The 15,543-nt window shown below is 54.1% G+C and overlaps 2 protein-coding genes across 3 annotated transcripts in view; both read right to left on the bottom strand.

Moving 5' to 3' along the window:
- The window catches only part of TCEA3 (transcription elongation factor A3), a 35,675-nt gene extending 32,320 nt beyond the window's left edge, over nt 1–3,355 (bottom strand). Inside the window, exon 1 of the mRNA XM_081226147.1 lies at nt 3,099–3,355. Coding sequence (XP_081082273.1) covers nt 3,099–3,167 — 69 coding nt within the window. The 5' untranslated portion in view covers nt 3,168–3,355. The remainder of the gene's footprint in view (nt 1–3,098) is intronic.
- Nucleotides 3,356–6,517: 3,162 nt separating this feature from the next.
- The window catches only part of ASAP3 (ArfGAP with SH3 domain, ankyrin repeat and PH domain 3), a 34,166-nt gene continuing 25,140 nt past the window's right edge, over nt 6,518–15,543 (bottom strand). The window contains exons 13-25 of one of the 2 annotated variants that reach the window (XM_081225633.1): nt 14,346–14,394; nt 14,042–14,232; nt 13,830–13,963; nt 13,443–13,537; nt 13,082–13,259; nt 12,059–12,144; nt 11,784–11,899; nt 11,100–11,167; nt 10,901–11,008; nt 10,554–10,749; nt 9,468–9,693; nt 8,801–8,891; nt 6,518–7,862 (exon numbers count right to left, since the gene is read on the bottom strand). In XM_081225633.1, coding sequence (XP_081081759.1) covers nt 7,788–7,862; nt 8,801–8,891; nt 9,468–9,693; nt 10,554–10,749; nt 10,901–11,008; nt 11,100–11,167; nt 11,784–11,899; nt 12,059–12,144; nt 13,082–13,259; nt 13,443–13,537; nt 13,830–13,963; nt 14,042–14,232; nt 14,346–14,394 — 1,613 coding nt within the window. In that variant the 3' untranslated portion in view covers nt 6,518–7,787. Of the gene's footprint in view, nt 7,863–8,800; nt 8,892–9,467; nt 9,694–10,553; nt 10,750–10,900; nt 11,009–11,099; nt 11,168–11,783; nt 11,900–12,058; nt 12,145–13,081; nt 13,260–13,442; nt 13,538–13,829; nt 14,233–14,345; nt 14,395–15,543 lie in introns of both variants that reach the window. The other variant, XM_081225632.1, reaches the window with a different exon arrangement.

Raw genomic sequence — 15,543 nt, 5'->3', positions numbered from 1 at the left:
ACCCAATATACAACCATATAGGTAGGTATGGACATAGGTCTGGCTAGACGTGTGCAATCATGAAATATCAACATGGGTAAGTGCAGTGGTATGTTGGTCAATGTTTAACAACAAGTTCTCAAAGGAAAAAAATTGATTTGTAGTGTTTGCCCATTTCTGTGGTGTCAATACTCCTCCCGTGGCCAATGTCAAGATACCAATACGTTGTGACTGACCTGAAGGAGGTATTGGGAAGAGATGTGTGATGCGAAACCATATTGATATAACAGAAGTAAATAACCTCCAGACCACAGATGACAGTAAAATGCAATAAAATAATAAAGAAGTGATGATTTTGGAGTATTTATGATCTTTGTTTTTAATATAATTTATTTAATGTAAGCATATAATTTAATGTTAAAAATAATGGCTGTATTTAAAACTGGCTTGCAAAATTCCTGAAAGTTCAACAGTGTTAAGCCAGTTCCGGCTCACCACTGGGCGTGTGCCTCTGCATGTCACACTGTATAACTGGGTCATGTTGGAGAACAGCCATGAGCCTGGGTTGTAGCTGGGCTCACAAAGCCTTGTGCAAATGTTGCCAGCTGTGTCTCTCTGCATGCACGAATGGGATGTGCAGCCAGCAGTACCTCTGGTCCAGGTAGGGAGCTGCTGTGTGTATGCTGCTCGAAGCATAATATGTTTGTCTTTGAGAGATGATGGCCGTGTCATAACATGTCTGAACATGTAAGTGTGGCTGTCTGCTAAGTTTGTAGATTTGCATGTCGGGGTGTAGCTTATTGTGTGTATGCACACGTGTAGGCATGTGTGTAGTTGTCTTTGTGTATCCTTCTGCAAATATAATGGTCAGTGTGTCAGTCATGTCAGGGTCAGTAACCACGTCTTTTACGTAGTTATGTTCATAGTTGCTTGTTTAGCTATATTGTGTGTGGCTGCATGTATGTAGTTATGTTTGTTGTGTGTGATCATAAGGATGTTTGGCTGTAAGTCTGAAGCTGTTACAGTTGCTGCGTGCTCCCGGCGTCTGACAAAAGCTCTAAGTTGCTGGGACTTCAGTAATTGGCAGTAAACCCTGGGCCTGAGCTGCAACGTGGAAGATCCGTCTTATTACAGGAAGTGTGTCCTCCTCTCCCTAACCACCACTGGGCGGGCCCACTTTCGCTCCCAGAGCAGGCCCCACCTTTCTAGGTCACATGCCCAGAGCTCTGTGCCCACCCAGAGGCTGCCAAGAACCCAGGCGCAGACGTGGCTGCAGACTGGCTCTGTGCTACAGGGACCCTGAGGCCGGACTTGCATCTTTCCTGGAGAAAGCTCTGGGTACTTCCACAGGAATCCTCGCCAAGGGACACCATTTCCTCTTCCCATTTCACAGAAGAGGAAATCGAGGCCAGAGAGGGAAAGTAGAGTGGTGGGTCTAGGTCCATAAAAGGAGTGAGGGGAGGCCAGGGCAGGTCCCTTCCTCCTCAGCCAAGCTGCCTTTCTCAGGTTTCCTAAGCTGCCCCCGCACCCCTCACCCAGAGGCCCAGAATCTCCTGGCCCTGGGGTCAGCAAGGGGCAGGGCTGGGATAACCTGTCTACTTGAGTTGGAGTTTGGTTCAGGAGCCCCGGGCTGGGCTCTGCCGCCCCCAGTTGAGCCTGATGACTTGAGGCTCAGTTTCACTGACTTTGGAGCATACTGGAATGGGGGCTCCCAACACTCTGCAGGTTTCTGTGTTTCCTCTGGCTGTGCAAAAGCAGGAGTCACTCTCTAAGCCTTCCCAAGCACCAGTCCAGGTCTTCCTAAGGGTTTCACATCTCTTCCACCCTCACCACCACCAGCAGAGACAAAAATCCAGTGACATTCCTTCCCAGGAGGTATGTAATCTCATCTTCTTACAGATGAAGAAACTGAGGCTCTGGTCTTTGTATGGACACCAACTCATTACTGCCCATGTCTACTGGAGAGCTCCCTGACACTCCATGGATCCAGCGACCTCTCCCTCTTCTCTGCTCTAAAACCACCCTTAGGGTCCATCCCTCTCTCAAGCTCCTAGGATTACAGAATGTGCTGGAAACTCAGGTCCTGCTCCAGCACATGCCTACAGATGGTGGGAGGAGGAGGGCTCTGGGACAGGGCAAAGTGAGGGACCTGCCTGCTGGCCTACCTCCTCTCTCTTCCCTTTCCTGGTGAGCTCCAGCCCTCCCCGTCCCAAGGCCAAGTTTGCTTGTCTAGGCAACAGGGCGGCAGCCAACTTGAGGCAAAGATCACAGGGAGGATCAAACATTAACTTCAAGTCTGCTCGCGCTAAGGGCTCCTGGCACTGAGCGCTCAGGGATCCGCAGGTGAGGCCTCCATCCCTGATTCCCCGCAACCTCCGGGCCCCCCTCTCCCCCCAGCCTCCTCTGCGTCGCAGCCCAGGCCTACAGCCGGTCCCCCTTCCCCCGCCCCGCGGGCCCCATGGGCGCAGCGGCTGCCCGACACCTGTTCGGCCCCCGCCCGCCTGGGCCCCAACCCTCGGCCAAGGAAAGGGAGAGTTGCAAACAGAGCAGCTCCTGGAGCCTCAAGCTGTGGGGTTGCGGGATCCGAGGCCCTTCGCTTTTCTCCGCCAGATCCACTCCCGGGGTGCGGGGTAGACGCGGCTCAGCACCCCTCATCAGTTCAAGTTTCTTTGCCCCTTCTCGGGTCACCCAGGATTTTGTTTTCCCCCGTCTCCGGCTCCCCCGTCCCGCAGTCGCCGCCGCTCCCCGGGCTTTGCACACGCCGAGTCCCGGGGCTTCGAAAGTCCTTTTCCAGCTGCCGGTCTCTTCACTCTCTTTCCCGGGCCCTGCACAAGCTACCCAGGGGCCCCAACCCTGCACGTCCAGGCGTACGTGCACAAGCCCAGTCTTTGGGGCCGGCACGGTCCACCCCGGAGCCCCGGGCCGTGCACACGCCCACCCCGAGGTGCCAGCAGTCCCCAAGGGGCTCTGAGCCCTGCCCCGGCCGTGCCTCCCTCCGGTCCCCGAGTCCCGCACGCGCCTTCCGGGCGCCCAGCCAGCACGGGCCCCCGGGACTCCCGGGCTCGCACGCGCCGCGCCTCCCGGGGGCTGGGGCTGTGGGCCGAACTCTGCAGCCTCACCGTGTTCTTCCTGGCCACCATCTTCTCCAGCTTCTTGGCGATCCTCAGCAGCTCCTCTTCCTGGCCCATGTTGGCCCGCGACGCCCGGCGGGACGAGGGGCGCAGGGGCTGCAGCCGGGTTTCAGGTGCCGGAGGCGCAAAGGCTGAGGGCGCGCAAGCCGCGCGGGCCCCAGACGCACCCGACACACACGCCCGGCGGGGGCGGGGCTCTCCCCCCACACCCCCTCGGCCGCCTGCCTCCCGACAGTGGGGGAGGGGTGGCGTGCACTAAATATAGACTTCAAGGACTCGCCGGGGCAAAGATTGCCCGCGCCCGCCAGTCGGGCCACCCGAGAGAGGGACGAGGCTGCGAGAGCGGGCCCTCCACCTCGGGCCGGTCCTGGGGCGCCGGGAGCTGAAGGGAGATTTGGGAAGGAGGGCTCTCTGGCGAATGCGGAGGCCGTAGTCCCTGGCCACAAGAGGCTGTTGCGGCGAGGAGGGCACCCGAGGGTGCCCCGGGAGCTTCCAGAAGAGTTCTGGGCTCCCGTGTCTCTGCACCGTTGCAGCTCAAAGCCGGCGGACCTAGTTCATGCCTATGCCCAAGTGGAGGCAGTTCGGTACGCTTGAGTCACATTATTTTGCATGATCATTAAATCCAATTCTGTCCTACCCTGTGCTCACTATTCGTGCACACGCGTGCATCCAGGCCCACTGTTGCCCTCAGTTTTGTTTCTTACAGTGACGTTTTGCATTTCTAACAAGCTCCCGAGTGCTGCTGGCCCCACGACTACGTTTTGAGTAGTGAGGGCTTGGGAAATTCTTAAGCGCACCAGACTTTGAGAAATCCGTGTCCAGGTGCATGTGCCCTTTGTTTAGTCGGGGTCAGGACACTGCCTCCCCAATGGGATTGGATCTGGAAGGGAGGAAACAGAATCATGCCTCCACAGCTGTGCACACATCGGTGTTCCTGTGGAAGGACCTTCCAAGTGTCCCCAGCAGACCCAGATCCCTTCCTAAACGGGAGTTTGATAGAAAATGACCTATGTGTGTGTGGAGTGTGTGTGTGGGTGCTTATGGGCCTGGAAGGGAGGCATGAAAAATGGTCCGCAGTGTGTGGGGATGGGAAGTTGTGGCTTGGAGTGTTCAATGAAATCTCCAGACTTTCCTGAGAGAACCTTAGAGAACCTCATCCTCCATCACAGGGTGGACTCACCTGGCTTCTGATGACAAATTGAAGTTAACATAGAGTGATCACAGTTAAGGCATACAAAAATGGAGTCCGGTAGCAGTTGAGGATCTGGTTTCAGACACATCTCTGCATCACTGAAAACCTGAACTTTCTTTGGGCTGTACCAGATCCATGGACATCACCAGAGTACTCAGAACAACACTTGCCAGCTGCAAACCTTATGGTCTCAAGGTCTCCCCTTGTAATTATGCAACCATTTCGGACCCCAACCAATCCTTATTTAATAAGCGCCTTTACTTCTGGCCAGCTCCAATTGTAAGTCTTGATAAACAACTCCTGTAACTAACTGTAACCTTGCGGTTTCTGCCTTTATAAGCCTCCCCATTTCGTAGTCCTGCAGAACACGATTGAAGCTTTTCTTTTTGTATATAAATATATATATTTATTTTATTTTATTTATTTATTTTTGGCCCCCTTGGGTCTTTGTTGCTGCGGGCGGGCTTTCTCTAGTTCTGGCGAGCGGAGGCTACTCTTGTGGTGGTTTCTCCTGTTGCGGAGAGCAGATTCTTAACCTCTGGCACCACCAGGGAAGCCCTGAAGCGCTTCTTGAATCTGTGTCTCCAGGAGTGCAGTGCTAACAAACCCCAAATAAGCACCTTGTTTTTCAATCAGGTCTCCATTTCTAAAATTTTGGTTAAATCTTCTAACTGTGCTGGAACCAAGGTAGGAAGGGGTGGGTTTCTCATTCATTCAACAGATAAGACAGACCCAGTCCCAGCAAGCTTGAGACTCAGTCTATAGGTAAGAAAAGCCTTAAACAAATACAGACACCATCAATTCTGTGTTATCACAACTGGGGTGAGGGTCAGGAAGAAGTAGAGGATAACTTGCAGACATCTGAGGGGACTTGCACCATTTGGGGTGTCATGTTCTCTGAAGAAATGAAGTTTAAACTTTGGGTGGAAGTGCTGAGTGGGACTTGGGAGGAGGAAGAGGAGAGTGTTAAAGTAAGAGGAGAAGAAACATTTATACATATATTTATTGAGCACCTACTAGGTGCCAGAACTTTTAGCCCTGAGCATCCTGAGAGGTACAAATCAGTCCTCCTGGAGTTCCAAATGTGCAAAGCTTGGGGAAGGGAGGGTGCTTCACGTGTCGGGGCTTGAAGGAAAAACTGGTGTGGCTACAGCACAGCGATGAGAGGGGTGTTCGGAGGGGAGGGGCAGAGAGTCGGAGGTGGGTGGGGCCTGACCATGAAAAGCGCTGTAGGCCACTTTTAGGAGGTTAGACTAAAACTTCTTGGCCAATCCCCAAGCAAGCCCCTCTGGGTTGAAGAGACAGCTGTCTGCAATTACTTAGGATTGCCTTTTAGAGAAAGCAGATTTGAGTTTCCTCAAACTTCCACCCAGCTCCCACTGTGAGTTGAGTGACATCAAAAGAAGACAAGACTTCAGGGCTTGAAGGACCCTAAGAAAACATCAAGTCCAACCCTTTCTTTGTACAGATTGGAAGACTGAGGTCCAGTGAGGCCCAGGATTGCACTGCTCAACCGTATCAGACACGTCAATACCCTCTACATCCCCTCTGCCTACCCATCCACCTTGGAGGTCACCAGCAGGCAATTCCTGGACACACCTCTGACAGCTTCCTGCATCTCTCTGACTGAGGGCTTCAGGGCGGCCTGGAAGTAGAGAATTAGGAATTGACACCCCCAGAAAGGACCCTTGAACCAGCGAGAGACCAGAGTTGGTAGTAAATACACCAATTTCTTCACTCCTGATGGGATAACTTGATGGCACGTTCCTTTTTTTTCACATCCCTACTACCCACTGTGGGATCACCTCACAAATAAGCAGGGACTGTGGCAGAGTTAAACTGCAGGTCTCCAGACTCCTAGTCCAGTGCTCTTTCCTCACACCAGGGTTTCTCAACCTCGGCACTATTACCATTTTGGACTGGATAATTCATTGTTCACAGGGGCTGGCCTGTGTACTGAAGAATGTTTAGCAGCATCCCTGAACTCTAGCCACTAGATGCCAGCAGCACCCTCCAGTTGGGAACAATAAAAAATGTGTCTTCCTTGTCAAATGTCCCCTGGGGGAAAATCACCCCTGGTTGCAAACCACTGCTGTACACCAGGCTGTCCCTCTTAGGAGGTCTAGAGAAAGAATTTCAAGCCCTAAGAATCCCTCACCTTCCCGATGGTTCCTCAGAGAACATAAATGAAACCACTGAAATTTACTCTGAAAAATCTTTTATTAGAGATGAGTGAAATAACAAGACACTGGGGGCTCTGAAAACAACCTCGCTCCTGTGGGATCACAGACCTGTCAGGTCTCCAGGGTAAACAGCGCAGCCTCCCGGACCAGGCTGCTGCATTGGCCATTGGCATCCTCTGGCCTCCCCTGTTTGTCCTGGTCCATCCCTGCCAGGGCCCAGCGCCCAGTGCCTATAAAGCTGACCTGTTAAGAGACTGATGAGGGCTTAGGTTTTCCAATATGGGCCTGAAAGCGACGGTGGAATTTCTGGCGCTGGGAAGTAGAACCTTTAAGTCTCCACCCTCCATTTCTCTCACTCTCCTTTCTCCTTTCTTGGCCCTTTCCTCCCCCGAGACTGGAAGGTTCCTGAGTTGACTGACAGAAAGAGGAGAGAAGTGAGGATAATCATCCCAGACTATTCCTTTCATTCTTGCTAAATCAAGGAGAGTAAGCAAATGGGGGTGAACCCTCCTCTACTTCCTGGCTGGGAATCTATTATAACAGAGGTCCCCAGCAAGGCTGTGCTGTCCATCAAAAGGAGTGATATTCAGAATATTTATTTAACAGCCAGTACAGCATGGGCACTGAGAAACCAGAATGGATACAGGCTGTAGACAACTGCAGTGCTATTCAGGTGTAAGCCAGCTGATGGTCAGTCTGCCCCTAAGCCCAGAACCATCCTCTGGAATCCAGCCCTGCCCATTTCCAAGCCTAATTCGTGGGACCGGCTGCCCAGAAAGGGACCACATCTGTAGGACCTTTGTCTTATTCCTATGACATCTGCAGTGCCTAGCACAGGAATGGATAAAGAGCCAGAACTCAGTCAAAGAATACTAGGCTAATGAATGGCTGAGAAGACAGTCCTAGTCTGGCAGAATCCCTGGCCTGCAGAATGATGAAGGCAGGTTAGAGCCCCCCAGACTGATGGAAGAAACACAGTCCTGGTCTGATGAGGGATTGAAGGCTCTGAAGTTGGAGCTGGGTCAGGAGCACTTGGGTCCAGCCATAGGGCTCCCTGGTCCCTGGCAGGTATGAGATGGAGACAAACCGCCATCAGCCCTAACATGGAGGGGCCCAGTGTCCTTGGCAGGGGCATGGGCCCATGTCAGGGAGGAAGGCCAGCCACAGAGGCACAAGGGACAGAGACAGCAAGACCCCAGGGCATAAACACCTCAGCTCCCCAGTCTTGTGGGCTCAAGTCCTAGCTCTGAATGCTGGCGTCCAGCATGGGGGTGGTTCAGGCACGCAAGGGCTAGTAAGGAGCTAGTCTTGCAAAAGCTGCACAGAACTTGCTGGGAGAACCCCAGTCCTTGAACCGTCTCCTTCAGTGAAGCCAACCTGGAAAGAGGAGGATCAAAATTGACATTTCTTAAGCACCTGTTATATACCAGCTGTTTATCTCACTCAGTTTCAAAAGGTCCTATTGTGGGAACATGAAATTATCCCTATTTTACAGATGAAGCTGAAGCTTGAAGAAGTGAAGCCACTTTTCCAAGACCTCCACGCTTCCAAGCCCAGGCTCTTATTATCACATATGTCTCAACAACAGGCATCAACTAAATGCTAGGTGATGGACACCTGGTTGTAGACACACATTTGTGTCTGGTGCCTGACTCTGATAGACTGAGGATGATGATTCCCTAGAGAGACCCAGCTCCTTCCATCCCCTACTCTCAACACAGACAACCAACGCCAACCCCGACAAATCCCCAGGGGAACCAGGAACAGAGATGGCTTCCTTCTCGGCACAACTGCCTCTGTCCTATGCCCACTCCCAGGCTCCTCATCTAAATATGTATGATTGTGCGAGACTGTGATTCAGCAGGGAGAAGCTGGATTAAGGATGACAGCTCTTGCCTTGTCCCTGTCACATCCCTCTATGCCTGGAAGTTTCAGTGGATTCCAGGAGACTCCTGTACAAGGGGAGAGCTGTGCAAACCAATGGCTGGTACACGGCCATCCTAATCCTTCCTCGTCTGCAGGGAGCGCTTCCTTCTCTGAGCCACCAGCCTGGCTGACACAGCTTTGCTCACCCTCCTTTAGGGAACAGTCAGAGCTTGGGCCTTGTCACCTCTGCCGCCTCTCAAGGCCTGGGCTCACCCCAGCTGCACCCATCCTGGACTGGGGAAGGAGGAGCACCAGGACAGGGACTGGGCAAATGGTGGCTGCCCCCAGCCCTGGAGAGAGGTCTGCCGCCCTAATACACTTACTCTTGACCAGCTCCGCCTCCCACGTACCCCATCACCGCCCTTCAAACCACAGTCCCGGAGTCTTACCGGCATGTTCCTCCTGGGGAGAGGCTGCCGGGCTGAAGGACAGTCCTCCAGGCTCCGGCCCCCCCGCCGATAGGAGCGAGTGCTCTCAGAGCTGGAAGACAGGGAAAGGCCAAGGTGACCCCTGCACCCAGAGAGCCCCTTAGAGTAGGGGAAAGGGCTCAGGGATAGAGCAAGGCTGGGGGCTTGGACTGGGTGGGTAGAGAGTTCACGAGGCCCCCAGGCTGGGTGCATCACAGGCCCCAGAGGCCCGGAACTGACCTCCACACTGAAAATTTCACCGTATCTATTCCCCAAACTCCAAACTGAAAGGGTTTGCAAGGAAGAGAGGACTGGATGCTGGGCTGGAGGTGGGAGCAGAGTGAAAACCCCACTGCGAACCTCTAGAACAAGCCACAGTTGGCACTAGGCCTTCGCTCTTCCAGCTTCAGCAGCCTGAGCCCCAGACCCCTCCCCAGCTCTCCAGGCCAGACGCAGGAGCAGGTGTGTGAAGGGGGAAGGGGTCCAATCACCCTCCACTTAAGGTCTAGCATTTCTGCATTGTTCATGGGCCTCAGCGCTGGAAGGTATCCCAGGCCTCAGGCAGGCACCGTTTAGAGGTAGCGAAGTAAATGGATGCTCAGAGAGGTCAGGAGACCTGCTGAGACTACACAGTTGGGCTTTCACCAACCTGAACCTGACAGGGGGATACATCTCTGAAGGGGTGGTTCCAGATGTCAGGCTGGGTCGGGAGGGCCCCGGGGGCTCCCAAAGGCCCTCTTCAGAGCTGGGTAGGGTTTGGTTGGGACCCCCAGGTTCCACGGGGCTTGTGAGGCTGGAGGAGGAGGAGGCTGGACTGCTCAGGTTCTCAGGGACCCCAGCAGACTCCGAGCTCAGGCTGGGAACTTCGGAACGATCTGAAATCAGAAGTGATAAAGCCTGTCTTTATCACTTACTCTGTGCTCAACTTCCAAGCAGCTTTTGGCCTCTGGGATCTATCATGGTTCTCTCCCAATTCCCCAGCTCCCATCTACCTCTCCAGCACTCTCCTTCAGCTCTTCCCCATCACGCTTCAGTCTCATGGTTCATGATGTTCATTCCTGATGGCCAGGGCCACACTGACTAGCACTGTTTCACTTCTGCTCACACCCTCTCCTCAATCTGGACTCTCCTGCTTGTCCCTCAGGCTCAGCTCTGATGCTGCCCCCACCAGGAAGCCTTCCTAACCCACCTACCAATCCCAGCAGGATAGGCTCCCTCCCTCTCCCGAGTTCCCAGAACAGCCTGTTCATTCATTCAACAAATAGTTCTTGACAACAGCCAGGCACTGTGCTAGGTGCTGGAGAAATAGTAGTCAACAAAACTTGCTTCTGTCCTTTTGGAATTTATTTTCTATGTCACACTGTGTCTTATAATGAATTACATCCCAGTTTTTATCTCTCCCACTAGACCGTGTCTCAGTAGCCCTTAAGGGACTCAAGACACAGAGGATGCTTAAAAAATGCTTCTCTCTCTTTTTATTTCAGTGAAGCATTGAGGAATTTGGAATAAGACAGACCTGGGTTGGAAGCCCACATCAGGGACTTAGCTATGGGATCTTGGGCATGTTACTTAACATCTCTCTTCCTTTACCTGTAAGGGGGAGATGATAACCCCTACCTGACAGGTGACAGTGAGGATGGTATGGACTAACACAGCACTCTGAGCTCAGTGCTCCAGCACATAGCAGGCCCTCAATGAATGGCATGAGAGCATTCTTCTGGGCAGCCAACCATACCTCCACTGGCATGTCCTGCACGCCCTTGGGCCATGGTCCGAGAAGGGTTTTTGACCGGCAAGGGTGGGGGGCAATCCTCACTCTGGATCTTAGGGGCAGCTGGTCCCAGGCTGGCGATGGTCTCGTAGGTCTTGTTGCTGATGTCCAGCCTCCCACTGGCCCAGCGGACCTGGGCTGGGGGCTTCAGCGGGCAGCGCTGCTGGGGCAAAAGTGTGGGAGGGAGGATGCCCTTGCTTCCTCCAGCTCAGCCCCGCCCCTCCCCACATCAGGTCCCATGTGGACCTGGAAGACCATCAGGTCTTCCCTTCGGCTGTCTGGAGGCCTGAGAGACAAGGGCTGGGACGCACCTTCTCTTCCTCATCCTCCTCACTGTCAGAGCCAGGCTCTGTGGAAATCCCCCAGGGGTAGTCCAGGTGCAGGGGGAAGGTGAGGGTCCCAGCATGGGCCTGCTCCAGCTGCCAAAAACAAAGCCTTGGTAGTTCAGGTCAGGGGCTCAGCAGAGAGACAGAAAGGGTCAGGGGCTCCCTCTCCTTCCCTAGACCTCACCAGCTCCTCACACTCTTTGTGCTGCTTCTTCCTGGCTATGTCCAGAGCTGTCTCTCCTGCCTCGTTCACTGTGAGGGATAAAGTCAGGGGTCATGGTAAGTGTCAAAGAGGCATTATAACTTAGAGGTTAGGATGAGCCTTTGGGATCAAGATCGTCTGGGTTTGAATCCTGGCTCTGCTACTTCCTGGCTGTGTGACTTTGGACAAGTGACTTAACCTCTCTGGGCCTTAATTTTCTCATCTATAAAATGAGTATGATACTTGTAACTACTGATGAGGTTGTTATGAGGATTAAATGAGTTAATATACATAGAGCACTTGGCACATTACCAGGTACACATTAAACAGTAAATCGTAGCTATTACAAGCACTATTATTCAGATTTAGTTAATGTTTATTTGTCTAGGTACTTTAAGAAACGTTGTTTTATTTTATCCTTTCAGCAGGTCTGCTAGGTCAGTGGTATTATTCCCATTTTACAGATGAAGAAGCTGAGGTTCAAGAGATGAATGGACAAACCCCAAAGTCACAAAGGTGGTCAGAAGCAAGCCAGGATTAGAACCCAAGTCTGTGTGCAAAGTCCATGCTTGTTACCAGAGCTCTCTGTCTGGAAATAAGGCAGGAAGTCCCCCACGAGGGGTGGTCAGGAATGGGAGTCTGATGGAGGAGTTGTCGGAGCCCCACCTGTGCCAAGTGAGGCTCTCCCTTTCAGCAGCAGCTTGAGGCAGTCGGGTTGGTTGTAGAGAGCAGCACAGTGCAGGGCGCTGTTCCCATCAGCAGCCTTGGCATCCAGGTGACCACTGTGGCGGGGTGTAGGGGGGTGGGTCAGGGAGGAAGGAAGGGAACAGACAGGTGAAGGGGTCAAAGTCAGGGCGAAAAGAGAGAGAGGAAAGGAGGGAGGAGAGGGGGAGAAGAGGAAGGCAAGGGGAGCGTGAGGAGGTGGGCAGGGAGGTTCTCACCCGTTTTGGATGATGAAATCCACCAGGGGCAGGGAGGTCTGGTTGGTGACTCTGATAGCCAAGTGCAGGGCGAGCTCTCCAGGTGCCTGAATACATGTCCACACCTCTGAGTTTACCCCAGTTCACCTGCCCCCCAATATTACCCTCTTAAGCTCTTGCTGCCCCCTGACACCTCCAGATATGAAGCTGCCAGAACCCCTGAGAGAGGAAACTGAATGGGGAAACCTCATGTTTGGGAGGAGGATGAAAGGCCATTCCCTCACTGCTTCCTTCAGTGGTTCTACCTCCTTCTCCCCAGTAGAAGGTGTTTCCCAAACTTGGTTCATGGCCTTGGGCTCTTCTCTCTGCTCCTCTCTCACTGCCCCCAGAGACGTCGAATAACCTCAAGCTTTCACTTAACACTCACGTGTAGGCTGTTCCAAATTCTTACCCTGTCTAAGTGCTACACCCATCCTGCCCACTGGATAGCCCACAAGATATCAGGCAGACAGCTCAAAGACATGGCATCCAATTTTTGATGTCCAATCAGTGTCAATTTATTCCTTCAAATGTCTCTGATAGCCTTTCCCCCTTGGCTCACGTGATGTTTGTTACTACAATCACCAATGCAATGGCCTTCTTTGCTCTGATCTGACCCACCCCTCCCCATTTCTAAGGCTATTAAAGGGAAAAAAAGATTCTAACACTTATCGCACATATATTATGCACCAGGCCCTTTCATACGGGACTTAATTCTCACTTCAACCCCATGGGTGCTATCATTAACCCGTTTTACAGATGAGAAAATGAGACTCAGAGTTCAGTAAACTGCTCAGGATCACACAGCTAGGAAAAGACAGAGCCAGGATTTTGGCTCAGGATTGCCTGACTTAAGTTGTGCTCTCTCCCATTTACCCCTCTGATGGGTGGGGTTTGAGCAGATGTCAGAGGTGGGGCAGGGGGGAGTAACAGCCAGCCCTGGAGGAAGACTGGGGCGTGCTAAGTGTGGCTGGGTTATAAGTGGCCCTTGGAGAGGGTTCTCACCTGCCCCTCAGGCCCCGGCAGTGGCTGTCCAAAGTCCTGCCCATTAGCGAAGGCCTCCAGTACAGACAGGAGGTCCCGGTTGCAAATGGCCATCCAGAGTCTCTGAGGCTCAGGGGTGGACCGCCGGGCAAACCTGTGTTCCACATACTTGGCCACGATATAGTCCCTGCGGGTGCTCCTGCCAAAAATAACCGCGGGATGTCAGAGCAAGGACCGTTTCTACTCAGCTGACCCTTGAAACCACCCCACATGTCCTGGACTCTTCCAGATCTGAGGCTCCCCTCTCCCCAGACTTCTCCCTGGGAGCCGGGGAAGCAGAATCCCCCGGCCAGAATCTGCCCCCAGCTGAGAATCGCCTTACATGTCACTCTCAGTTGAGGGTTTAGGGCCGCCGTGCGAGGGCAGCTGGGCCTCCATGACCTCATTGAAGCGAGTGTTTCCGATGTTCAAGGCCAGCTGGGTTCGTGGGAAAGTAAGTAGTGGGGTTAAGACGCGGTGGTTAGGACAGCGCCCCCTGGAGGACTGAGCTTCCAGAGGTCCCGCCCCTCAGCCTCCCTCCTGGTCCAGGCTCGGCTCCGCCCCGCCCATGCTCTTTTTGGCTCTTCTGGGTCCTGCCCCAACTTGGCCCGGCCTCACCTTGGCCCCGCCCCATCCGACCCCATAGGCTCCCGCTGAGCCCTTTGGGCCCAAGCCCCGCCCCCTCATCAGACCACGCCCCTGATCGCCTCCGGCCCCTCCCCGCCCTCACCAACAGCTCGGAGGGGCCCAGCAGGTCCAAGGTGAGAGACTGCATGCGTGAGAAGCGAACGCCCAGCTCGCGGTGGACGCCGGAGCACTGGATGCAGGTGAGCACGCCCAGGTTGGTGCTGAGCCAAGTGGGTTCTGCAAAGTAGCGCAGCTCGTGCCTGGAGGCGCGGGCCCCTCCCCTCCGTTTCCACCTCCCTCCTCGCCCGGCCCCACCTGCAGCCCCGCAGTCGCAGCACTGGCCATTCCCGGGCCTGCTCTTGACCTCGGCGATGAGCAGCTTGGTGAGGTCCTGGGGCTCCCCGTCCAGCCCGGCGCCCCCCCAGGGCCCCGGGCCGCCGCTGGGCTCCCCCAGAAAGGCACTACTCAAGGCTTCGTCCTTGCTGTTCTGCAGCACTGACACCCACCTGCGGAGAGTGCGGCGTGGCGTGGGGATGACGCCCGCGGTGGTGCGGTCCTGTATCGGGCCGGAGGCTGCTCCCCTGCCCCTACCCCCAGGCTAGCCGTGGGGGGCACTCACGCCTCACACTCATGTTCGTCCTCCGCCTGGAAGTGGTATGTCCTGTTGTCTGTGGGGAGAGGGGCGTTGTCTGGCTCACTGAAATCCTGCTGTCCTTGCTGCCCTGGACCTGGGGAGCCCTCACCCCCACCGCCGGCTCCAGACGGAGGTTTTGTTCCTTGGGGCCAGGCTCTGCTAAGCTACAGTGGGCGGATAATGATAGTGGCCAGCAGAGGGGGCAGTTTCTCAGAAGAAACCTACAGAGTAGGACCCCAAGAAGGCCCTCTGTGAAGCCCAGCTTCCAGGGTCAGGCGAGGTTTCCCAGGGCACAGGACCCCCCTCAGGTCACGGGCAGAGGAGCCTCTGAACCTACGGCCACCTCCCCTCCCAGCCCCACAGCCTCCCTTCTGGTCTTCCTGCTCCCCACCTCTCCCCCTCGTCCCCCAGCCCGCACCAGCTGCCAGATTGCTGGGCCAAAGGTTCTGCTCAAATCACGCCACTTCCCTGCTCCAAGGCCTCCCGTGGCTCCCTCCTGCCAGGAAATAAGGTCCAAACCTTTAAGAGGCGGTCCCAGGCTTCATCTCCCACTACTGCTATGGGAACCCTGCACCCTGTCTAAACTGGAGGACCCACTCTCCTGGTTCCATGCCTTTCATCTCCTGAAACATCCTCCCCCAGACTCTATGTTCTGTGTCCTTCACGGCTAAACTCTGAGGAGGCTTTCCTGATTCCTCACAGCAGGGCAGGGCTTCCCTCGCTCTAATATATCTTTTTAAAATTTTTTTTGATTGATTGATTGATTGCCACACCGCATGGCTTGCAGGATCTTAGTTCCCTGACCAGGGATTGAACCCAGGCCCTCAGCAGTGAGAGTGCTGAGTCCTAAACACTGGACCTGACAGGGAATTCACCCCTCACTCTAATCTCTCTCCTGGACATTCCCCATCACCTTGCAGTTCCGGGTCCCCACCTCACACCCCTGCCAGACAGAGCTTTCTGAAGACCAGATCTAGGTCTTTCTCAGCCTGCGCTGGCGCTCATGAAAAGCCTGTCACCAACACCCCCAAAGATGAAAACTGAACATTTTAAAGTAATAATTTTGAAAGCCAAATTACCCAAATCCACTTAAATATGCTTTACAGAAATAATCATATTTAATGTGGGGTGTGGGTGCATTTTAATGTTTAATGTGACATGGGGTGAAGCCTCTAAAAAGTGT

The sequence above is a fragment of the Mesoplodon bidens genome, assembly GCF_964165515.1.
Source record: "Mesoplodon bidens genome assembly, chromosome: 2".
Lineage (NCBI taxonomy): Eukaryota > Metazoa > Chordata > Mammalia > Artiodactyla > Ziphiidae > Mesoplodon > Mesoplodon bidens.
Note: the sequence above shows the minus strand (reverse complement) of the source record. Positions and strands in the feature narration are given on the sequence as shown.